Raw genomic sequence first — 24,175 nt, forward strand, 5'->3', positions numbered from 1 at the left:
CAACAAGGGTCATCACGAGAGCCTGGATCGACCTCTTGGGAAATATCTTCTTATGGATCCCATCAGGAATAAGGTCGATAATTGAGGGATTTACTTAAACTGTCATTTTTTATGTGCTTGCTAGGACCTATACTCCTTCTTGCTAAAACTCTGTACTTGCTCTTTGCCACGCACGCTTAAGCCCCAAGTTCTAATCCATACGATGACCAATCGATGACCAATCAACATAAAGACCCAGACCACCACCCCACCCCCCCTGCCAAAAAAAAAAAAGAAAAGACCCAGACCCAGAGCCTTGGTCCCATATTTGCAATGAAAGGCAAAACAATTCCATTCCTCAAATCCTCTGCAGGCCTTCGCCCCTTAACAGCAGAAAGTAGGCCTCTTCCCTCAAGACTGAGGAATTGGATCAAAAGATAGGGGAGGACTGAAACTGTGCCCCATAGGGTTCAAAACCCATAACAGAAACTGGTGACTCACAGAAACTCTCGAGCTTGTCTTACAGAACTGCAGATAAGGGAACGGCTTCTTTAAAACCCCTCTGCTTGTAACACAACAAAACCTGCTGAAACCGGAGGGACCCAACCCCGCAGATCCCAGTCTGCACAGAATAGACTTGCTTGCCCCATAGGTGACCTTTTGACGTCACAGCCCCAAATTCCCCCACGGTTCATACCAAACTCACCTGGAATTTGCACACGGGTCCCATGAAGAAGTCTGTAACTCAGATACGCCTGCGCAGAACACCTCTTTCCTCACCTCCTTCCCTCCAATCACCTCTCCCCATGCCTCAGACCACCCTGTTTGTTTATACCATAAATACCCCAAGCTCCTCGCCTTCCGGGAGACTTATTCTCCCGTCTCCTCACTTGGCTGCCTTGTGAATAAAACTTCCCTCTGCTGTAAACCTGGGTGGCTCAGTGCTTGGCTTGCTGTGCGTGGGGCAAACAAACCTGGTTGCGTCACATGCTGACAGAGCTCAGGTTCTCGAGTGCTGTGCTCTCTGATGCCTGCCCCTCATCGCTGCACTTGTCTCTCCTCATGGCTTCAGACCTGGCATCGTTGTTTGCCTTCTTAGAGCTTCTCTCTGCAAAGTGATTGTAAGCTCCTGGCCGGCTCAGGTCAGACAGCGCGAATGAATTACCTGGTACAGCCTGGGCCCTGGGGCTTGATGATTTCCTGCCCTCAGGGAGCAAATGCAGGAGCGAGAGTTGTATAAATCAATAATTTGAGAACTACTCAATGCTTATCAAGCTCCTCGTTTGTGCCAGGCACTGTTTTAGTAACATCAGAATGTTTGTTAACTACTCATTCCTCACGTGAGCTAGATGAGGTAAGTGGAGAACAGAGAGGTTAAGTAACATGCCCCAGCTTACACAGCTGGTAAGTGGGGAGCTGGGATCATTACAAAGCACCAGGGTGCCCTGTGACGTGGTAAGTTTGTATGAGACACCGGAAGAGTACAGACCAGTAAGCAACAAATGGTTTGGGTGTCCAGCCAAGGGAGTGGCAAGTGAGAGGAGGTGACAACTGAGCAGGGTTTGGAAGAATGAATAGGAGTATCTAGGAAACTGAGAGGAAGAGGAAAGGGGAGATGCATTCCAGACAGAAGCAACAGCAGATGCAACGAATAGTGTGTTCGAGGTTATCGGAATATGTCTGGCATTACTGGCAGGTAGGTGCCAAAGGGGTGGGCAGTGGTGTGGGAGGAGGGAGGGTAGGGGGTGAGTCAAGGTCAAAGAGACAAGTGGGGACCAGACCAGGGTGGGGCGTGTGGTCCTTGTGAGAAGGTGGGGCTGCTTCTTGCAGATGAAGGGAGCTGCCAGTGGGTTTCAAACAGGGCACTTGTGAGGTCAAATTGCAGTTGTAGACATGGTGACGGTGGCTTTGAGGGCTCCACACCCCGGCAAAGGCGCAGATTAGAGTTATTGGTTATAACAGAGTTATTGGTTATTGCTGATAAGAATCAGCAGGGCTTGTTGAATAGACAAGAGTGGGGAGAGCAGAGGGGATGACATGAGGGCCAGGCCCTAGCTTGGGTGACAGGGTGGACACAGGTGCAATCCAAGCTGAACTAGGGAAACTTCCTAAGCTATGCCTCCATTTTACTCCCCTCCTCAGTGCTCTGAAGGTTGACGAGGGCTCAAGCAGAGCTCGAGAGCTAACATAGGCCTCACAGTCGATCCAGCTGGAAGTGAGGGAAAAAATGTTACTTAGACCCACAGGTACCTTCTAGGCTGGGTGGGTCCTGGCAAAGAAAGGCCCATCTACTCTGCCCGAGCTCCTTAATGTTTGGAGATGCAAAAGCCAAGCGTGGGCGTACGGGCTGGAAAGGGCTTTGCATCACAGAGTGAGAGAAACTTGGAGTTGGGGGAAATCCTGGAGGGCGGTGGGGAGGAGGGGTGATGGGAGAATGCAGAGGAGAGAGGATGCAGGGAAGTTGCACGAGCCCCGGTCCTACAGGGTCAAGAGATAGCAGTGAACGATCCCAGCTCTGATGCTAGTGAGATGCGGTGCCTGGAAAGCTCGAGAAACTAGGGAGCTGACCCTCAACTAGGTGCTTGCACCTCTGGGATTTAAGTGCCTCCTCCACCCTGCTCTTTGCTGAACCTTCCCCTCAGCACAGTCTACTAGACCCCCAAAGACCTTGTGTGGAGGCTGGTGAATCTGTGTGGCGGGGGTGGGGTGGGCGCAAAGACGGAGGAACGAGCCGGAGTCCGTATCTGCTAGTGCAACAAGAAGCATCTACACTGGGCAGCCAATTCATCCAAAAACAAGGAAACAAGAGCTTAGAGCCCCTCGGGGATCAGCAGAAACCCTGCGCAGGCTTTACACTTCCTCAGGTCTTCCTGTGGGATGAGACCTTGGGCCAGACGTCTCACTCTCAAGAGGGCAGCCGGAGCCCAGCGGACGTGCGAGCTGCCCATGGGTTACGTTTCACGGGAAGGCGGGATACGCAGCCTGGCTGCCCCTCCTTCCCTGGGCACAAACGTCCAGCACAGAACCAGCACACAGGCTCCCCCATCCCTGAGCCCCTCAGGCACTGAGAACGGGGGTGTGGGGTTTGAAGCCAGGTAAACCCTAGAGCCAGGGAAGGACAGCTTATCAGAAGTGTCCCTTTCAGAAGTGACAGAAGGAAGGTAGAAATGACACAGCCCTCGGTGCGTGTCCCTTTTCATTCTTTCCGGGTGGCCTTGTATGCTCACGGGATGCTCATCCTGGCCTCTGCCACTTGCCTGGCTCTAGGTCTGAGATGACAGGACAGGAGGAATCCTGCCTGTGACGTATTGATACATGGGTGATGACAAGTTAGGGTTTAGGAAGAGATCATCAAGTCCAAGGGGCTCCAAAACATGTGAGGATTCTTCAAACAACACAGTAAAGACGAGCTTACTAGGTCAAGCAGGTAACCTTGCAAAGGCACTGGGTGAAATGGGAGGGGCCTTGGAGCCCCGCCTTCTCTCACTGCCCCCCTGTGGTGGAGTCGAGGCACTTGTAGGATCACCATGGAACAGAGTTTAAAAGCCACAATTTGATCCATTTCCATTCTGTGGATGAGACACTGCCAGCCAGTGAGATGTGACACAGCCATGCCTCGGCCTGAGTCATGCGCTGGTCACCGGCAGAGCTGGGACTGGAACTCAGAGGTCCTGCCTCTAAGCATGGGTTCACCTGCCACCAACGGCCACAGCTGCTCTCAAAAGAAATGGCTTTATATTTCCAAGTCTTGGACATAAGGAAGTTGAATTGCCTGAAAGGGTTCTGGCCCCCATTTTCAAAGAGGCCATCAACAGCCTCCACTGCCAGCTCCCTGGGAGGGCGGGGAGAGGAAGAAGTGTGTCTTGTCGGCACAACCAACTCCTTTAACTTTGGTGCAGGCGAATCAGCACAGGACCGCAGTGAAGCCTGAAATAATGGGTGTTAATTTCATCTTACAGCTGTGCTGCGATCCGGAGAGCGTACCCATCTCCTTAAGCTAAGGACTCCGTGTAACCTCGATACCACCACCTCAGAAGGGGCAGGGTGCGATGGACAGAGGGATCTGGGGAGATCCCTGCGCTGCCACCTAGCCACTGCCTACCACCAAATGCTGTCCTTCTAAAAGAAGTTTGGAGAACACAAGTTGATTAGAAAAAGAGGGGCCTGCGGGCACCCTCCAGCTGGGACAGAACAAGCAGAAATGCTGCAGCTGTGCTGGGGGGACACCTCCCAGTCAGCTGTGAGAAACGCTACATAAGCCAGAAAGTGAGACCAAATCCCAGTGTCACTAGCGTGAGGCAGAGCCTAGCGCATGGAGGTGATATGCTAGCTCTTCCCCTCAGCCCTTTGGGACAGCTCAGTACCGCAGTGTCACCTTTAGGAAGCGGCGCTCAGAGCCAAAGATGAAACTCCCGGACCCAAATCTCTGTGTGAAGAAAGTTTCCCCGAGTCTTTTTGGTATGATGACCACTAACTGCGCAGATCACCTCTCCACACCTGCGCAGGTTGTGGCCTGAGATTTGGGAAATCAAGCCACTGTCTCCATGGTTTCCCCGGCACCTCGTGGACACCGTGAGTCTCAGCTCCCTGAGGCAGGACCCACCGATGTTCCCCAAGAGTGAGCTGCTGCTGGGCTAGGCTCAGGGCCCACTAGTCACCTTACACCTGGGGGGCTGGGGGAGGAGGGACGGGAGTGTGGACGCTCCTGCTGCAGGAAGGAATGGGCTGGGCCCGCCTCATCAGGGGCTCCAGCCTTGGGAGGTGTTGGGAGGGATTTGGGAGAGGGACTGGAATGCTGGGGAAAGTATGAAGCCCTGAGAGAGAGCTGGCCTGTCTGCTGGACCAGCCCTACCACGGGGCTGACACCAGCCAAGGCAGAGATGCTCTACTCCCTTCCTCCTTGTCTCTGAGCACCCGCATCTCCACTGCTCACAGGTTAGGGGGAGGACAGAGTCATCCGCCTTGCCCTCTAGACACCTCTTCCAGATCCTCTTACCTCTGCTAAGGAATGTTTTTGATTCCTTTCTCTTTTCGTTGTTCATGGAAAACTAGCTGACCCTTCAGCTCAAAGGCACCTTCCCGCCCCGGGAAGGGCAGGACTGCTGGGGCACCAGGAGCTGGAGGCACAGCCCCGAAACACACCCTGAGCGGAAGAGGTTTTACAGAACCCAGCTGGCCGCAGCCGCCGCCATCCTGCCCGTTCGTTATTTATGTGGCTTGGGCGCCTTTCCAGGGCCCCTCCTCTTAGCTGTCCCCCTCCCAGGGCATCGATCGCCCTAATGGCAAGGCTCTGCAGTGGCGGGCCTGAGCGGCCCCTTCCCAGGCCTTCCTGCAGCTGCTAATTAGCTGGAGTCCACAGACTGCACTTCGCAGATGGGGAACTGGGACCCAGGGGCCCCTGCTGGGCGTTGAAAGGGAGCTACGCTTAGCATCATGCCTCCCGCATCCCAGACCCTCTCTGGCTGGCTGTTGCTGATCCAAGGCTAAATCGTGTGTGTGTGTGTGTGTGTGTGTGTGTGTGTGTGTGTGTGTGTGTGTCTGGTGTGTTCCCAGAACTGTGAACGTGGACAGAGGCCTAGAGTGGGCAGGGGGAGTCTTTTCACAGTGGCAACTCCAGAATTCCCCCAAAGGAAGGGAACAGAAGTGACAGTGTCCTTGGAAGGGGGCTGGAGGGCTTGACTTTGCAGGGCATGTACACTGCTCTGACTTGGATTGGACGGTTTCTGAGTGGCTGTAGGGGTTACTGGTGGAGCTCCTTGGGGTGGGGGCACTACAGCTCTCCAAGGCCCCCTTGGCTCCATCACTGTGCTTTTAGCTGGAGCTTTTGTCCCCAACACCTCCCAGCCCTGGAATCAACTGTAGCTGCAGGGGGCCAGGTCCCCACACCTGAGGGTTGCAGACCCCTAGCATTTACTAGGGATGCAATCAGGTGAAAATGCCTGGAAAGAGACATCTTGGATGTCCGGAGGTAATACCAAGGACAGCAGCCAGACCCAGTGGAGGAGTGTGGGCTGCCTGGAGCAGCTGAGGTAGAAGTGGTGATGGGCCACTCTGCTAATGGTTCTTAAAGTTATAAGCAGCCTTCCCACCACCACTCGGGCGCCCTGGTAGAGACAAGCTTGCTCCTGGCGCTCGGGAACTGCAGCTCAGACAGCATAGCCCTGGAAACCCCTCACAAGATGCTCTCCATGCTGCCCCAGGCCTCCATTCAGGGGATCAGAGATAAGCTGAACTTTGGAGGAACTCAAGGAGCCTACATCCCATTAAACCCTAGAGTGAAATCCAGCAGAACTAACAAAAGTATGCGAAACCAGGTATGTGAAACACCATCTACAGCTCCGTTTGTTCTGTGGTCTTGCAGACATATTAAATTATTCATCAAAACAGAACATCAGAACCAACCACTACCGTGTCTCCGTGAACTGTGTTCCTGGGAACATATGAAGCCCCCCCTGCTCAGGGGCAGACTCATAGTGTGGGTTGGGAAGGGGCATCTAGACACAATTCTAGTTTCCTGGGCAGGATCATGCCTCCAGGGAGGGGCCAATCAGGGTCTGAGTTCACTAGGCCATTCCATAGAAAACCTCAGAACTGAGATGGGCTTGTCCAGAAGGTGTCCCATTGCTCCTGAAACCAGCATTGGGAGCTTCCTGCAAATTCAGGGCTGTGAACTCCCCCTTCCTCCAATACCTTCCAGGCTCATTTATGAGTGGAAAGTAGCTACTGATGTCTGGGGAGTGTGGCCTCTGAGTTGGGACCAGGAAGCTGATGCTGAAAGACCCAGGCTGCTCTGACCTTCCCAACCACTCCTTCCAAGGGATCCATCCTTCTAACAGGACCAGTCCATCCTTTCCCCCACTTTCCTCAGTCTCTGCCCCATCTCCCTTGAAATATATGCATTTCAAGGGACAGTTGGAGGGGCTCCTAGCATCACTCCTCCAGGGGTGGGCACAGAGCCTTCTAGGCCCTTCTCCTGGCCGGTGCCTTTCAGAAGCTCTCTCAGTGTATGTACCAGTTGGGGGTAGGCGGAAGTGGGGGGTGGGACGTAGGACACCCATGTCCCACCTTAAGTGCACTTCTAGAAGCCTGGAGCAGGGGAGTTGTGAAGATGATGGAACCCAGTGGGGCCCCCAGGAGGCTATCTTTGGCTGGAGACAGGGCTTCTTCCTCCTCAGCAGAGTATGGCCCAATCTGACCCAGCTGGGCTCCTACCACGGCCACGATCTCTTCAGCCCACACCCACTCTCCCCAACCCGACTTAAATCCATTCTGCAGAGAACTCAGCGGTCCCACCCCAGCTCGACCAGCCTCGGGCGGAGATGACCCAGCCCAGGCTAGGATCCACATCTTCCAGGAGGAGCCAGCGTAGAGTGAAATGGGCCGAGGCCAAGGTCACAAAGGAGGGCAGAGGTAGGACGGTAATGAAGGGTTTGGTAGGGGGTCCTTCGGCCCTGGCTCCCTCCCCCGGCGGTCCTCACCGGGCGCGGCAGGGGCACTCACCGTCGGGACCACTTGGCCGACGGCCTCCCGAAGGGCCGCTTCCACAGCACACCATAGAGCTGCACTTTGGTGCTGATGTCCAGCGCGTCCGAGTCAGCCTGCTCCAGAGACGGCGAGGGCGACACCGAGTTGGATTTGGACGTGAACATCCTGCTTCAGCGGGGCTGCCCCAGCCGGGCCCACCCGCTCCCCGGGGCCGGCACGGATGCGGGGCTCCGGGCGAGGGCGGGCGCGGCGGGAGGCTGCGGGGCGTCGGCGTCGGCAGGCGCCTCCGGGCGCCGTCGGGGCGCGTCGCAGCCGGCGGAGACGCGAGGCGGCTCCGACCGAGAGCTGCTGCGTTAAAGCGCGCGGAGCCCGGAGCGCCGCGGCAACTGGCGAGGGGCACGCAGCCTGCGGCTAGGGCTCGGGGCTGCGCTGGGCCAGGCGGGAACTCGGCGGGGAGGGAGGCTCAGCCTCCAGCCAGCAGCATCGCCCACCCCCCTCCCTGAGACAGCCCCAATTCTGGTGGCCCCGATTGGCTGGGCGGGGCAGGTGAGCTGGCTGGAGGCCGGCCGCGAGCGCCAATCAGTGCGGGCGCCGGCGGTAGGGCCGGGCTCCGTGCGTCCGGAAGGTCCCGGCGGGTCGCGCGGCCCCGAGACTAGGCCCCAGCACTTCCCCACCCCCACCCCGCGTACCCATTTCTCCCCCGGGTTTCCTCTCGGTGGCAGCGCCCACATCGAAACCGGGAACACGTCTGCTCTGTGACGGGCTTGGAGTCACTGCTGCAGATCCCTACTCGCTCTGGGTGGGGGAGAGCAGATGACCGGGCTTGGAATCCCACCTCAGTCCTTACATGACTCCGTGAAGCTGCGGTGAGCCTCAGTTTTCTCTCCTGTAGAGCGGAGACGCCTGTACCTTCTCAGGCAGGGCGGGGACCAGGTAAGACTTCAGCCAGTGCCCGAGCGCCCGCCCCGAGAGGAGGCTCCATCGGGGCTGTCAGCCCCTCCCCGCCTGCTCTGTTGGGTCTCACTTTGTACCACCGCTGCCGCGCCCGGATCGGATTTCTTTTCCCAGAACTTGGCTGCCTGCGTCGGCATTTGGCACTCAGTGCCGATCCCGAACGGTCAGTGCAGCTACTGTCCGTGATTTATCTGCACGCCTGGCCCGTGCTCCCTGGGGCCTGGCGCTCCATCCACTTCCGCTCCTCTCGGCGCCTCTAGATGACCGGCTCACTTTCCGGCGGGTGCAGACGTCTGTCCTGCCTCTGGGGACCGCCCGCGGAGTGGCTCTGTTAGCGTCGCTGCGTGCAGGCACCGCTCCAAAGGCAGGGAAGTGAGTCTGCTCGGAGAGGCAGCCGGCTGGACCACGCGGCAGTCATCCTACTCTTGGCCGCGGAGTTGCAGGCCATCTCTGGACAGTCAGGATTCTTCCGGCACTTGGGAAAACCACTTACCCCCTCAGGGGCTCTGATGCCGCAGCTGTAAGATAAAGACGTCAGATTGGAGCAGAAGTTTGCAAATAGGTAGCCTGAGTGCCAAATCACTTTATAGATAGACGTTATTAATTTGCCCAAGCAAAAGTAAAAACTTGAGGTATAATTAAAATATGACAAAACGCACAGATCTCAGGTATTTATTTGATGAAGTTAATTTGATGAATGTATACACCAAGCCACCAGCACCCAAAGCAAGATGCAGAACATTTCCATCGCCCCAGAAAGTTCCCTTATGCTCCTGCTGGCCAACTTCCCATCCTCACTCCGACCCAGGCAAAGCACTTTCAGACTCTTATCAACATTGGCACGCCTTTTTAAAAGTTGAAAATTTTAATGTCTAAAATGGCATTCTCTACAGAGCAGCCATCCCCTGGAGTCCTTTGCTAAGCCTGCTTCACTCATTATTACCTGCCTGGCTTCTCGTTGCAGGCATTTGAATTTGTGATCCTCACTAGATGCTCCTCCGAGGCCTTCCCAGGCCTAACACGTTATGAGTCTAGTTAAGAAGGGGCTTAATAAAGGGCTTCCGCACCCTGGCACCCTTCCCCTAACCAAGTCTTGGGTTCCCAAGCCCAGGCAACACCCTCTTGTTTCTCACTGTCCAAAGGGGCCCATCTGAATTCCCTTGTGCCCCTCGGGGCTCATGTTTCCCTGCAGAACATCTCAGGCACAGCTTTAACACAGGGTCCAGGGCCTGAGTCCACCAGGCGGGAAGAGACAGGACTAGGAAGATGATGAGAGCCCATGGAGAGCATACAAAGTGGACACTTCACACTTTGGGAGGTTATTTTTGACATGTTTTCATGCTTGGAAAACTTGCCACTTTAGGAGTTTTGTTTTTTTCCAGATGGAAGCTAGAAAACTTGGGTCACAAGCTTGTGGTGTGGAGTTCACTGGTTGGGGCAACAGGACAGGACTAAGTTGCAGGGGACAAGCATGAGGGAAGAGAACGCACCGCCACCAGTTTCTCAAGGGTAAGTACCGGAGGCATCTGACTTGCTTTGGGGGTCAGCTGTGGCGGTAAGGTTGCGTGCCCAACGCAGCCAGCAGCATTTGACTGGCCACACGGACAGTCACAGGCAGGTGGGCTCCTGGCAGCACACACGTGGCAGCATCAACAGCCTCCCCGTCAGGCTGCTTCTGCCGCATGGTTCTGGATAGCATTCCTGGAAGCTTCACCCCAGGTCAGCCCCTGGTTCCTTAGCCCTGCCAATGTCCTTTTAATAAATTAATTCCTCTTCTGCTTAATCAGGTCAGTACCAGTTTTAGCTGCTTGTGATGAAGGACTGGGGATGAGCCATAGGTGGGAGAAAGGCAGGATGCCTGGAATCATTTTTAAGGGAGTCCTTCCCAAGGAGAAGGGCTGAGTGAGCCCAGATGGTTCCTGGGAAAGAACCATCTTCATTCTGTTTCTTCTGTGGAAGAAATAGAGCACAAGTTCCTTCAGCAGCAAAGAGAAAGCAATCTTTGCCCATTCCCTCTGCAGACAGGACATCTGAAGAGACCTTAGCTACTGGTAGTTAAGGAGAGGTGGAAACACTGCCCTGAGACAAACAGCATGAGTTTGATGGTCCACTAGGTACTTGAGTGGCTTCTGCTTCCCTCAACTAACCAGTCCAGATCATGCTAAGTCAGCCTTGGGAGACGCCGTTTCTGCTTCCACTCTGTGCTCCAGCTGGTGGCAGTGCTGAATGCCTGGCAGATGCTTCTGCATGAGACAAAACAAGCTGGGTGCCAATCCACTGCCCCGGCCCAAGTGTGGGCCAGGGCTGCCCAGTCTTATCGGGAAGCAAGTCGGGGTGGAAATTCAGGGACCTAGTGCTCTACAGGCTCAAATACAGAGATGATGTTCTGAATATATGATTTACATCTTATCTATTTCATTTCATTTTTGAAACAGCCCCGATGAGGTGTGTGTTACTTTTAGTTTTCCTGATGAAAAAAATGAAGTTCAAAAAAGTTGTCTAGGGCTTCCCTGGTGGAGCAATGGTTGAGAGTCCGCCTGCTGACGCAGGGGACACGGGTTCGTGCCCCGGTCCGGGAAGATCCCACATGCCGTGGAGCGGCTGGGCCCGTGAGCCATGGCCGCTGAGCCTGCGTGTCTGGAGCCTGTGCTCCACAACGGGAGAGGTCACAACAGTGAGAGGTCCGTGTACCGCAAATAAATAAATAAATAAATAAATAAATAAGTTATCTCCCTAAGGTCACCCAGCGAGTCATTTCCTGGAACGTGACAGACCCTCAGATACGTGTTGAATGAGGGAAAGGCAGGATGGAGAGACTTGATTTGGTCTGAATCCTAAGCCCATACCTGTCACACCGCAGCACACTGCCGAGTGAGGGGCAGTCTGGGAAAGTGCTGGACCTTTCTTTCAGTCTCTCCCCTTTTTTCTAGTAATTTCTCTCAATTGCCAACTCACCTAAGCCTCTGAGTTCCCGCAGAATTGAAAACTCCTTACACTGTAAAATTCCAGCCTCTCAGCTGTGTTCAGGGATAGACTCCTAATAATGAGCACACATTTTCTGATAGTTTTTATTTTCTCGCCAGCTTTCCTGAGATATGATTGACAAATAAAAATTGTATATATTTAGTATACAATATGATTTTTTAAAGATGTACAGTATGATAGTTTAATATACATATGCATTGGGAAATGCTTACCACAATCAAGTTAGTTAATACATCCATCACCTCACAGAGTTACTGTTTTTGTGTGTGTGTGGTGAGAACATTTAAGATCTACTCTATTGGAAACAGACTCACAGACATAGAGAACAGACTTATCGTTGCCAAGGGGGCAGGGGGATGAGAGACGGATGGAATGGGAGTTTGGGATTAGCAGATTCAAACTATTATATGTAGGTGTGTAAACAACAAGGTCCTACTGTATAGCACAGGGAACTATATTCAATATCCTGTGATAAACCATAATGGAAAAGAATATGCAAAAGAATGTACATATATGTATAACTGAATCACTTTGCTGTACAGCAGAAATTAACACAACATTGTAAATCAACTATACATCAATAAAATAAATTTTTAAAAAAAGATCTACTCTGTTGGCAAATTTCAAGTATACAATACAGTATTATTAAGTGTACATTATATCTCCAGGACTTATTCATCTTATAACTGAAAGTTTTACCCTTTGACCAACATCTCCCCATTTCTCCCACCTTCCAGCCCCTGGCAACCACTGTTCTACTGTCTGGTTCTATGAATTTGACTTTTTTAGATTCCACAGATAAGTGAAATCATACAGTATTTGTCTTTCTGTGTCTGACTTATTTCACTTAGCATGATGTCCTCCAGGTTCATCCACGTTGCTGCAAATGGCAGAATTTCCTTCTTTTTTATGGTAAAATAATATTCCAGTGTGTGTGTGTGTGTGTGTGTGTGTGTGTGTGTGTGTGTGTGTGAAATGTTCTTTCTCCATTCAGCCATCAACAGACACTTGCAGTTGTTTCCATATCTTGGCTATTGTAAATAATGCTGCAATGAACATGGGAATGCAGATAGCTCTTTAATACACTGATTTCATTTCCTTTGGATATATATTCCAGAAGTGGAATTGCTGGATCATATGGTAGTTCTATTTTTAATTTTTTGAGGAACCTCCATTCTGTATTCCATAGTGACTGTACCAATTTACATTCCCACCAACAGTGTACAAGGGTTCCCTTTTCTCTACATCCTCACAAATACTCATCTCTTGTCTTAATGAGAATAGCCATCCTAACAGGTGTGAAGTGCTATCTCATTGTGGTGTTTTTTGGGGGGTTTTTTGGTGTTTTTTTTTTGCGGTACGCGGACCTCTCACTGTTGTGGCCTCTCCCGTTGCGGAGCACAGTCTCCGGACGCACAGGCTCAGCGGCCATGGCTCACAGGCCCACCCACTCCACGGCATGTGGGATCCTCCCGGACTGGGGCACGAACCCACATCCCCTGCATCGGCAGGTGGACTCTCAACCACTGCGCCACCAGGGAAGCCCTCATTGTGGTTTTGATTTGCGTTTCCCTGATGATTAGTGATGCTGAACACCTTTTCATGTACCTGTTGGCCATTTGTATTTCTTCTTTAGAAATATGTCTATTCAGGTCCCTTGCCCATTTTTTTTTTTTTTTTAATTTGTGGTATGCGGGCCTCTCACTGTTGTGGCCTCTCCTGTTGCAGAGCACAGGCTCTGGACGTGCAGGCTCAGTGGCCATGGCTCACGGGCCCAGCCGCTCTGCGGCATGTGGGATCTTCCCAGACTGGGGCACGAACCCGTGTCCCCTGCATCGGCAGGCGGACTCAACCACTGCGCCACCGGGGAAGCCCTTGCCCACTTTTTAATCAGGTTGCTTTTTTGCTATTGAATTGTATGAGTTCCTTACATATTTTGGATGTTAACCCTTTATCAGATAAATTGTTTGCAACTCATTTCTCCCATTCCATAGTTTTTGTTTTTTTTTTCCATTTTGTTGATTGTTTTCTTTACTGTGAAAAACATACATTTTCATGATGTTGCTTTTATCCATGATCTGCAGGCTCATGTGATGGTCACCATTGTTCCATGAAACAGGTATTAGCATGGCTGTTGGATATGACCAGCCCATGGTAGTTAAATGTGTGAGTACTGACAGGGATCCAGCTCTCTGATCTTACACTTCAGCCAGAGCAAGCCAGACACAGAGTCTTACTTAACGCACTCCGGCCAGGGATGGGCAGGAAGACATTCTCAGACAGGGAACAGTGACAAGGGTCTTCCTGGAGTCACATCCTGATTGGGCCTCAAAAGCTCCCAGCAACTTGGACAGAAGTAGCTCTTCCCATAGTGCCATCTCCTCAGCCCTCAGCCCTCTCTGACCCTGACCCCACCCTCAGGCAAGCAAGCCAGGCTGATGCCAAGTGAAGGACCCAGGAACACTTCTACTGCAGGTTCCTTGAGCTGTCCCGGTGCCCATGTCGGTCTGATGGCTCGGCCCAGCCCAAGTATGCCTATAGGGCCAAGAAGCAGAAGAAACAGAAAAGATCTGGGCTCCAGGCCAGGCCTTGCTATAGTATCAAATCTCTTCCATAGAAGCTCTTTTCCTCCTCCAACGCTAATTCCATCATTCAGGCTCCTGTCCGGGATTCCACAGGGTATGGAACCAATTCAGCTGAAACTACACTCTCCTCTTGGTTCCTGGGGACCTTTGCCCATCCTTCCATCCTAGCACGTGTCTGTCTGCCTTGTTTGGAGTTTTTCTGTGTATGTCCCTTCCAGACTGTGAGCTCCTTGAAGAGAGGGTCCAGGGCATGTAGTAGGCGCTCAGCAAATGCTTAGTGAACTGATTTGTCTTCACTTGGCCCGTTCAGACGCGAGTTTCTTGTTTCAATTTGCCACCTGAGTGGAGACTGACTTCTCAGGCCCTCAGCTGACCCTCATCTACAAAACAGAATCTGTGGGGTGGCTGAGAATGGCCATGAAACAATCTTTAGATGGCAGGCTTGTCGCCTGCTTTTAGCGTTAAAGTGGGTTTAATTCCAGGTTCTGCCATTAGCTGTGTGAACTGAGAACAATCATTGGACTTCTCTGGGCTTCCCAGCTTGCTTCATGTAGTCAGTCCTCTTCCACTTGTACCCCTGAAAAGCCTTTTCAAATGACTCCCCACCTACAGCAGGATCCCCGAAGGAATCTCAGCTTGTCACCCTCACTCACATGATCTTCTCAAGACTCAAAGGTGATCATATGAGCCTCCTGTTTAAAGCCCTGGAATGGGTCTCCATTCCTTCAACTTCAGCTGCCAGCTCCTGACCTTTGACTAATACTCTCCACAATCTGGTCCCAACTTATTGTCACGGTCACCCCTTGTCACCTTGTCCCACATTCTCTGCTCCAGCCACACCGGTTCTAATATTCTGAGGAGCTACCACGCGCTTTCACATCTTCTTTTCACTTGTTCTCTCTAGAGTCTAGAATGTCTTTCTTAACTTCCCCAAATCCTACTTCAAGATTCAGCTCAAATGACTCTTCTTTTGTGAAGCCCTTTCTGATGCCACCCCTTCTGAGGATTGAAACACTTACCTCTTTTTATCGAATTGTATTCCACTTTGACTGCATTTCCTATGACCAAGGGTAGGTCTCAGACGCCTATACTAAGGGGCAGGGCTTGGCTGCCCACAGGGGAACCCGAGGGGGAAGGGAGGGGGGTAAATGGCACCACGGGTAAGGTCAAAGCCAGCAGCCGAAGGACGAAGGGGATGGGGGATCAAAGGAGCGCACGTGTGGGCCCCGGGCAAACCCCCATTCTAAACGTCTTGAGACCGAGAGGCCATTGCACCAAACTAGACAGCTCTGTTCTCATCAGCAGGGTCAGCCTCTTGCTAGGCTTCTACCCTCTCTGCCAAACACCTGCTCACACTCAGGGTTGCCAATGTGATGTATTTCTGGGGGTGGCCAAGGATCTCCTGCCCTGCCAGCCTTTTCACTGCACTGACGCGGGCTCTTGGTACCCAACGGCATTGCTGAGGACAGCACGCTGCTCAGAAACACTGAAGGTACAAAGGGCTCCCCCTCGTGGGTGATGTGTGGACTCAAATGTAAACATTAATTTGGCTTCTAAGAACAAGTATTGAATATAATATTTTATTAGGGGACGGGGGGCGGTGTTCAATCTGACCAAAAAGCCCATAGCCATTTGTTGTCTCAATCTCACACACTCCCAGAACGTCTGAGGGAGAGCCAGGATGCTGGTTCCTCCTCTAGAACAGAGCCAGCAGTTCATGGGACCAGGTGCCAGGGGCTTGGGTACCAGTGGTAGCTCCATCTTGACTCAGTGAAAAGACCTTGGGCAAGTTACTTTGAAACGTTTGTGACTTCATATATATCATATATGATATTTGATATATGAAGGGCCCCTTCATATATCAAAAGGGGCCCTTCCAACTCTCAGCATCACGTCATCCTTGGACTCTTTCTTCTAGGTCCAATAGCATGTTCTTTTCTGATTTCTCAAAGTACTGAGCAGGGGAAGGGCAGAGACAGAAGAGGAGAAGGTAACACAGGTTCTCCTCACATTCCCAGTCCCACCCCACCGTCAGCGCAGGGGAAGACTCATTTCACACAGGGGCTGGAGCGGGGGAGGAAACAAGAGGTGGAGGGTGGAGGCTCTGGTGAGACAGTGGTAACAAAGGAAGATGGTAGGCAGGACACTTCCCGATCCAGGACAAGTCCCCTTAAGTAAACCAGAGAGTTGGGGAGGGAGAAGCGAAGAGAGAAGGAAGATGGGGCACCCCTCCCAGGCCGGGTCAGGTCCTCTGAATATAACTAACACCAACGTTCAGAAGTGGAAGGAGGGAGTCCTTGGGCCCCAGCCAGGAAGTGGGGAAGGCAAGCAGGGATGAGGGAGGGAAAGTCACCAAGCCCCACCTTGAGGTACCAGCAGAGCCACCAGAGTGCAGGCTTCTACCTCCACAAGTCATCGTGTTGTGACAGGAGCTGAGGCCAGCCGGACTGCACCCGGGAGTGGCAGTTGAAGCAGGAATTACAAAGACACTGGCTGGGCCCAATTACCTGTAGGATTTCAAATCTGGAAGCTTCGAAGTCACCTAGGGAGCCAGCATGTCTCGCACACCAGCTCTCACCTCCCCTGTCCTCCAGCCGTGGCACCTCCTAGGCGGAGTCCATCTTCTTGTGCCACCAGGCCTCTGCCCTCATGGGTCCTCTCTTTCCCACCTTCACTAGCTCATTCTGCTCAGCCTTTGAGTTCAGCGCAGGTGCTATCTCCCTCTGATGTTCTCCCTGAAGCCTACCCTGGGTTCCTTGCCCCCAGGTGTTCTCTGAGCGCCCAGCATTGCCTTGGCTCCCAGCATTGCCAACTGTTTCCTTGTTCGAATGCCTCACTGAAGCATGAGCTCTTTAAGGACTGGAACTGACCCTTATTGCCTTCTGTACACTCAGCTCTGAGGAGTGCCTGGTCCATAGGAAGGGCTGTTAACCCTGCTGAATGAAGAGGTGGGTTAGTGGAGGAGAGGTGGGGGGCTCAGTCTACTTCCTGTTCCACCCACTGGAGAATATGGTATCTATACCCTCCTGCACCTGACAGCCCTTGAAGTATCTGGTGATGGTTATCAAATTCTGTCCCCAAGAGCATTCCAGACATAAGTAAACAATCCAGTCCCTTCTACACCACCTCCAAGGCCCTGGCTTCCCATCCCCTCTCCACTGGGCTCCCTCCTCTGACGGCTCTAGAATTTGTCAAGATCCCTTTATGAATGAGGCAACCAGATTGGGACACATGCTTTCACTCACGTCCTTATCCAAAATTTACAGAAATGGGCAATGGCTATCATTGCAACAGAAATCAGTAGCTAAGCCAGAAAGGAGAACCAGGTTTTCTGATCCCTAAATCAGTCACATAGTACCTTACTAACATTAGTTAGTACTGGATTAGTAACCTGAACCCAGTTAATTGCCCACCTATATGCTCAGTCTCCTGCCCTGACTCCCCGCCCCTTTGCTAACTCCCAAGCAGCCCTGGCTTCAGTGTGAGACAAAGGCGGAGCTACACATAAGGCCAGCAGCTGATTCTGCCATGAATCAGGGCAGAAGCTGGTGGGGTAAAAGGAGAGGAGAGCACAGATCACGAAAAAAGTGCCCCCTCAGGGCAGACCAATTCATTTAACAACATATTTTTTGAGAACCTAGCTCCCTGGAGCTTATATTTCAGCAGGGAAGAGGGACAAAACAAAGACATATATTATAAAGCAGATTAAAAGGTGATCAGTGCTACAGAAAAAGAAATAGGGTATGGGCTTTCCTGGTGGTGCAGTGGTTGAGAGTCCGCCTGCCGATGCAGGGGAAGCGGGTTCATGCCCCGGCGGCTGGGCCCATAAGCCATGGCCGCTGAGCCTGCGCGTCCGGAGCCTGCGGGAGAGGCTGCAACAGTGAGAGGCCTGCGTAGCGCAAAAAAAAAAAAAAAAGAAAAGAAATAGCAGGGTAAAGAACACTGGGGCGGGGGTGAGCAGATTACAGTTTTAAATACAGTGGTCACAGGAGGCCTAATTGAAGGAGACTCTGGACCAAGACCTGGAGGAGGTGAGGGAGCTGGAGGAGGGATGTTCTCGACACGGGGCAACCAGAGTGGGACACAAAGCAGGCTCATTTCCTAAAAACTACACTGCAGGATGCAGCTCTAGCTTGTAAGAATTAGAAATTAAACAGAATAAGGATTGCTGGCTATTTTGGCTAAAACTGTATATAGACACATGTGTAAATATGTATATGTATACACATACATCTATGTACATTTGGATCTCAGGGCAGTAGGATGAAAGGGCTGTTACTTAGTAATGCTGGCTTCTGAAGATTTCACAACCACCGCTTAAGGCAAAAGAGGGATGAGGCACTTCAGCTGAAAGCTTCCATCAGAGATGGCAGGAATCATAAATACCATGTCCTTTTGGCCTATTTTCTTATTTATGAGGAAAGGTTTTCAGGCAACATGTAACACTCTGGGCACAATCTTTGTAACCAGCTGTAGCACACGTGATACATATAGAAAGTCAGCACAAAGTAGACCAGTGATAATGAAATCTAATGAATAAACATAAGCTATACATTTAAATGATACATTGCTATACAGAGCGTTTATCGGTATATCAGTTAAAAAATGAGATCTAGTACTAAAGTCTACAGAGGGAGAAAACACTTATAAAATTCACAAATTGCACTTCTATTGAAATCTCTATTTCCAGAGTCAGTTGTTCATAGCGTCTACACACTCATATTAGTAACTGTGCCCTTTGAAATGCACCCACTGTGACTGGGATCTATTGGCCTGCTTCTCTTTTCTGGGATTAAATGGCTACCTTCGTAAAAAATATTTGCTAACAACAATGGCCATGGAAAAAAACTGTCAATAAATTGCTATCTTTTGGGGCAGATGGTGTATTGAGTGCTTAATCTCCCCTCCTCCTTTCCTTCCCTCCTTCCCTAAAGGATGTACATATAGACACATCTTTCCACTGTCCCTCAAAACTTTTCATTACCTTTTCTGATGTTCGAATGTGGGTCCAGTCTGGTCATCAAACAGAAAAAGAAAACTGCCGAGAGGATAAGTAATGAACCACTCACATAAGGTATGCACTAATAAAAATTTAATATCATAAAATAAACCAGAAAACAGCAAAAACATTTTTTTAAACCGTTCACAATTAAAGTGGAAAGAGACAAAATTATAAGGCAGCCATCCATGGAATGATTTCATGTTTACAAAGGATCCAGAAAAGGGGACATTTAAAATCACTGTTCAGGCTACTGAACCAGGGGAACTGCAGTGTTGTCCCACGAGACTTCCAACTTGGTAGAAGATGCTATGAGAAAACAGATCAAACCCAACCTCCGTGTGTTAGGCTGGGCATATCTAGAAAATTCCTAATGGTTGTCTAGCCCTTTTATGCAAGTCATACATTTCCCTCAGGTCTCCTCAGGTGAATCTAGATGTCTCAGGTACAAAGGGGCTACATCACTGGTTTTAATTTCATAGCATCTCCAACAGTGCTCTTGGGGTTATGTGGACCATTGTGTATTGAGCAGAAGTTTTGTAATGTAAGGAAGGTACCCCTGTGGAACGCCTATAGAGAGTTCTCGCCTTGCCCTACAGCAGTTTTGGATGAAGCCGGTCATTATTCTCAGTCTCCCAAGGGGGCCCCACAGACAGGAACGTTCTTTGGGGGCTTGTGCTGTTGACATACATACAGTTCCCACGTTCAGTACCTAGCTACCATGTGTCTGAGAGGCTGGCATGTCCTCCGAGTTCTAATCCTTGAAAAAGAGAAAAACCAGGCAATGACACTTAGAAATAGGCTGGTAAAAAACACAATTACATTTTCTCCTTTCTACAAAGAACTGACCACTCAAAACAGCCATCTCTCTCATTTTTCTAATGATTCAAAATACAGGAACAGACTTGGCTGTCTTGAATAGGGAAATAAAAAGGTGATGAGGGGAAGAGAGAACAACATAGCCTCTGTAGGTGGTACTGTTTCCAACTCTCTACACTCCAGTGCAGAACCTTTGCCTAAAAAATGAAATCTGGCAATAGCATGCACAGGAAAGCCATCAGACCTGGAACATCGCTACTTTGGGGATATGGGAACTGACAAGCAATTCACTGGCGAACAAGTGATGGGAATGCATCAGTAGTGTTTTTCAACTTAATCTGCCATTTAAGAGAGCACTTGAGATCTGAAGAAAGTCTATCCCTACCGAGGAAAGGGAGTCAAATTGCAATTCAGATTAACTTTGGTTATGAGGAAGTAAGGGCCATGCTTTTCATCATCAATTGCATCTCTCTGGTAGCCAATAATTCCATCTGTAATCACGGCAGCAACTTAAGTATTGCCAAGGTTTTCAAATGTGTGAGAGCATTAAGGCATCCACATCGAAGGAGGCAGTTTTAAACAAGAGGAAAATGGAACTGAAATGTGCCAATAAGTGACCATCAGTGTGACGTCTCCTGGGACACTGCCCACCATGAGCAAGTTCTTCCCCCCGTGAAGGAGGCCTCTGCCACGCTGCTCGGTTCCTTGCTGCCTTGAGATGCATTGAGCCCTGTAAGATTAGTATGGCTATTTCTGCCTGCTGACCAGGACGGAAGTAAGTGGTTCCGAGGCAGCAGCTTTAAAATCTGGGAAAGCCCATAGCTCTTGAGAGCTGATAGGCCGTGAAAGGTTTGCTTGTTAATGTGAGGTCCAGAGGGGAAGGCAAATTTGGAAGTTAGATGGTCTGATCCTTGCCAGAGTTCAAGGCCCTACCCAGCAAGATACTGTAGCCAAACTTTTAAGTGTGATGTCAAGGCACTGCTGAAAGAGGCTTTGGCCAGCAGAACAAATTTCTGATCATTGCACACAACAATATGATAGAAAGTGCCTCTATCCAAACCGAACCAGACACTAAAATGAGCTATTTACTTAACTAAGTAAATTTCCGGGTAGAGTCAAGGCAACCGTGTTATTTTGAAGGACCAGATGAAACCCTAGGACTCTCCTAAGTCAGAGTTGTTATCAGGAAAGTCACGCAGACTTTCATACTGTACCTTCTGTTGGTTTTAATGTCGTACACAATGGCTGCCAGCCACTATCCAGAACCAGATCCTGTTTATGCTACTTTGGTCTACAGCCAGCAGAGGGCTCTCAAGCTCTTTTTCCCCAGCTGCTGACCCAGTAACAAATCTAGGAAGGAAATAACGATATCCTGGGCATGCTGGCTTATGTGTCCTATAAAATGTTTTACAAACTCCTAAATCCAATGCCCTGACGAAAACAATCTTGGTTCCCCCTTTCTGTAATGTGGTGTGAAATGGTACAGAAAGTCAAAATAAATTAACAATATATCATATACTTATTTGATAACACAAGGTTTACAGGGATTTTGGCAAATATGGAAAAATTATCCTAGTTTGCTTAACACTTTTACTATCTCAATTGTTTAAATTACCAGAATATTAGTGATTGTGTCATCTCACATATGAGGAAGTGATATTTTAAGGGCTTAATAAAGCTGCATTTGACACAAAGGTAACTTCACTGAAAGGAATAAAGAACAGACACGAGACTATCTTCATCATCACAGTTCAAGAAGTGGTTGTCCTGATAAGAGAACTCAACTCACAAATATTAACATCACCACCAGCAGTAAGCAGCAAATTGTAGCGAGGAAGGGCTGGAGGGAAAAGTTAGGAGAAAAGCATGGAAAAGATGAAGAGACAAAAGACATGATTTTAATAAGCTTTAAATCAACAGGCAACACTTCCCATTTATGATACATCTTGACTTTCTTCACTGCTACAGGTGCTTATGTGACACTGACCTAGCAGTCCCCAAGGGGCACCAAGTATTTTGCCAGAGGGACTGCTGGTCTGCTAAGATAAATACTTAAAGAGACAAAAAAAGGACAACATAGGTTTTGGTAATCTTACTTTTAAAAAGGTTACTACAAAGATGTCAGTAACTATCCGAATTCACTTATAATTGAATCCCCTTTAATTTCCAAAGATACTTTGGGACCTGACTGTTCCTGAAGGAAAGCCTATGCCTAAGGAAAGCCCACCTACTAGAACCTGGCTCCTCTATAAAGAATGTGCTGTACAGGCAGCTACTCTACACAAAGGAGAACTTGAAAAGAAATGCTTTATAAAACACTAGTTACCTCTTTAAAAGCTAGTCCACCTCTGTTGCTCCATTTGATGGAATGGCAGGCTCTCTTTAAAGAGACAAGTGCAGAAGGAGGTGTTTAAAAGACTCTCCAGACATACCCTCTTCAGTGGATCTCTCTCTCAAGTAAAAAGTCAGCTTTCAATGTGTCTTGCCGTCCTTTTCCTGACTCTAGTCCCAAATGAACTACTTATCTTTAGCATCTAAGACAGTGGGCATTATGACCTTCATTCAAGGCATAGATGTGGCATAGATGCTAAAGCACCAGACTTACACGGCGAGAACCATGTTAAAAATCAATGGATTAAAGTGGCAGAGCCTCGAAACTAAGAAAGAGATTTAGCTTAATTACAGAACACTGTACTTTCATAATTATTTCATTATGAGTATGAAGGTCTCCACTTTTCCTTAAAACTAAATTCCATCTTCCCTGAGAATAGGGTTAAGGGAAACAACAAAACTCAAAATGCCAAGGGCCCTTGAAAAGACAACACATGGAATGTCTGTATCCTTCGCAGTGTGTTGTTTCTACTCGAAAAGCTTTCCATTACTCCAGGTTTTCATCTCACCTCCCTCCAGAATCTTTAGGGTTACGGGTGGAGATGGGCAAGGCGAGACAAGAGACTGAGGAAGTGAGCAGCTGTCACGTGCTGGCTGTTCTCACTGGATGGAAAACGGCCATGGCCTGAGGTTGGACCCTCAACAGTCAGTGCTGGTGTCCTACTGACAGAGCGAGCGGGATGAGGCAGCCCAGAACCAGGGCTGCTACCTCCAGGCGGCTGAGGCCTCTCCCTCCAGCGGGGTCGGGTTTGTGGCTGTGCCCCATTCCGCCTACCTCAGGGAGGACATGCACCGTGGCAACATAAAGAAATGTCCCAGCAGAGAAAAGCATGGCCACTCCAGTGGCATTGACCTCTGAAAGGGCTTCTTTACTGCTCTGTGAAGTAAGATAGAGAAGAAAAATTAAGTTAAGTAAAATCCAGAGGCAGGAAGAAGTCCCAATAAAAAAATACCCAATATTCATAACTCGTGTTATCTGGGGCACCGGGGACATCCTGAGATCAGAACGATCTTGTTATTTATGGGAAGCTTCCAAACAAGGGTTTAAGACTATTGGTGATGTACACAATTACTTTTTCAAACAAACTTCAAGTCTGGTTGAACAGGTTTGGCCGATATTATTAAGATGGAATCAACAGCATTAATGCAGATATCAAAGTTCATACATTCATTCATTTATTCTACTAATATTAACAAATATGCCATATGCACCAGGCTCTAGGCCAGTGCCTGAGATACAGTGGGAATCAAGACACAGTACTTGCCCTCACAGAGCCTAGAAATATCTCGTAAGCTAATCTTTATACAATTCATTTCAATTTTTTTTTTTTTTTTTTTTTTGCTGTACGCAGGCCTCTCACTGTTGTGGCCTCTCCCGTTGCGGAGCACAGGCTCCGGACGCGCAGGCTCAGCGGCCATGGCTCACGGGCCCAGCCGCTCCACAGCATGTGGGATCTTCCCGGACCGGGGCACGAACCCGTGTCCCCTGCATCGGCAGGCGGACTCTCAACCACTGTGCCACCAGGGAAGCCCTCATTTCAATTTTTTAAATGAAAAAAGTGCACCTACTAAGACAATTAATTGAAAATTTAAGAACATGCCATAAATGTAATATGTAACTCCATGCCTCCAAAATTATCATACCTTCCTCTCAAAAGTTCTAAAAACTTATATTGATCAATGCGGTAATAAATAGGGTAATATTTATTTATTTAGGCTGCACTGGGTCTCAGTTGCAGCATGTGAGATCTTTTAGTCACGGCATGCATGCAGGATCTAGTCCCCCGACCAGGGATCGACCCCAGACCCCCTGCCTTGCCAACGTGGAGTCTTACTCACTGGACCACCAGGGAAGTCCCAATAGGGTAATATTTAAAAGGGAACTATGTATTGCTCAGTGACTAAAAGACGATAAAGTTCACAATCAGGTGTTAGCAGTCCAGATCAACTAACCCTTGATTAACAGGAACTTAACCAT

General features: G+C 49.9%; 2 protein-coding genes across 6 annotated transcripts in view; both read right to left on the bottom strand.

Moving 5' to 3' along the window:
• The window catches only part of PLEKHD1 (pleckstrin homology and coiled-coil domain containing D1), a 29,720-nt gene extending 22,092 nt beyond the window's left edge, over positions 1 to 7,628 (bottom strand). The window contains exon 1 of the mRNA XM_060140454.1: positions 7,480 to 7,628. Coding sequence (XP_059996437.1) covers positions 7,480 to 7,628 — 149 coding nt within the window. The remainder of the gene's footprint in view (positions 1 to 7,479) is intronic.
• Positions 7,629 to 19,065: 11,437 nt separating this feature from the next.
• SLC39A9 (solute carrier family 39 member 9) overlaps positions 19,066 to 24,175 on the bottom strand; it is a 49,079-nt gene continuing 43,969 nt past the window's right edge. For 3 of the 5 annotated variants that reach the window (XM_060140486.1, XM_060140466.1, XM_060140494.1), the window contains one exon: positions 19,066 to 23,074. In XM_060140486.1, coding sequence (XP_059996469.1) covers positions 22,844 to 23,074 — 231 coding nt within the window. In that variant the 3' untranslated portion in view covers positions 19,066 to 22,843. The remainder of the gene's footprint in view (positions 23,075 to 24,175) is intronic. The other 2 variants (XR_009538982.1, XM_060140478.1) reach the window with 2 other exon arrangements.

This window comes from Lagenorhynchus albirostris, chromosome 1 (genome assembly GCF_949774975.1).
Source record: "Lagenorhynchus albirostris chromosome 1, mLagAlb1.1, whole genome shotgun sequence".
NCBI lineage: Eukaryota > Metazoa > Chordata > Mammalia > Artiodactyla > Delphinidae > Lagenorhynchus > Lagenorhynchus albirostris.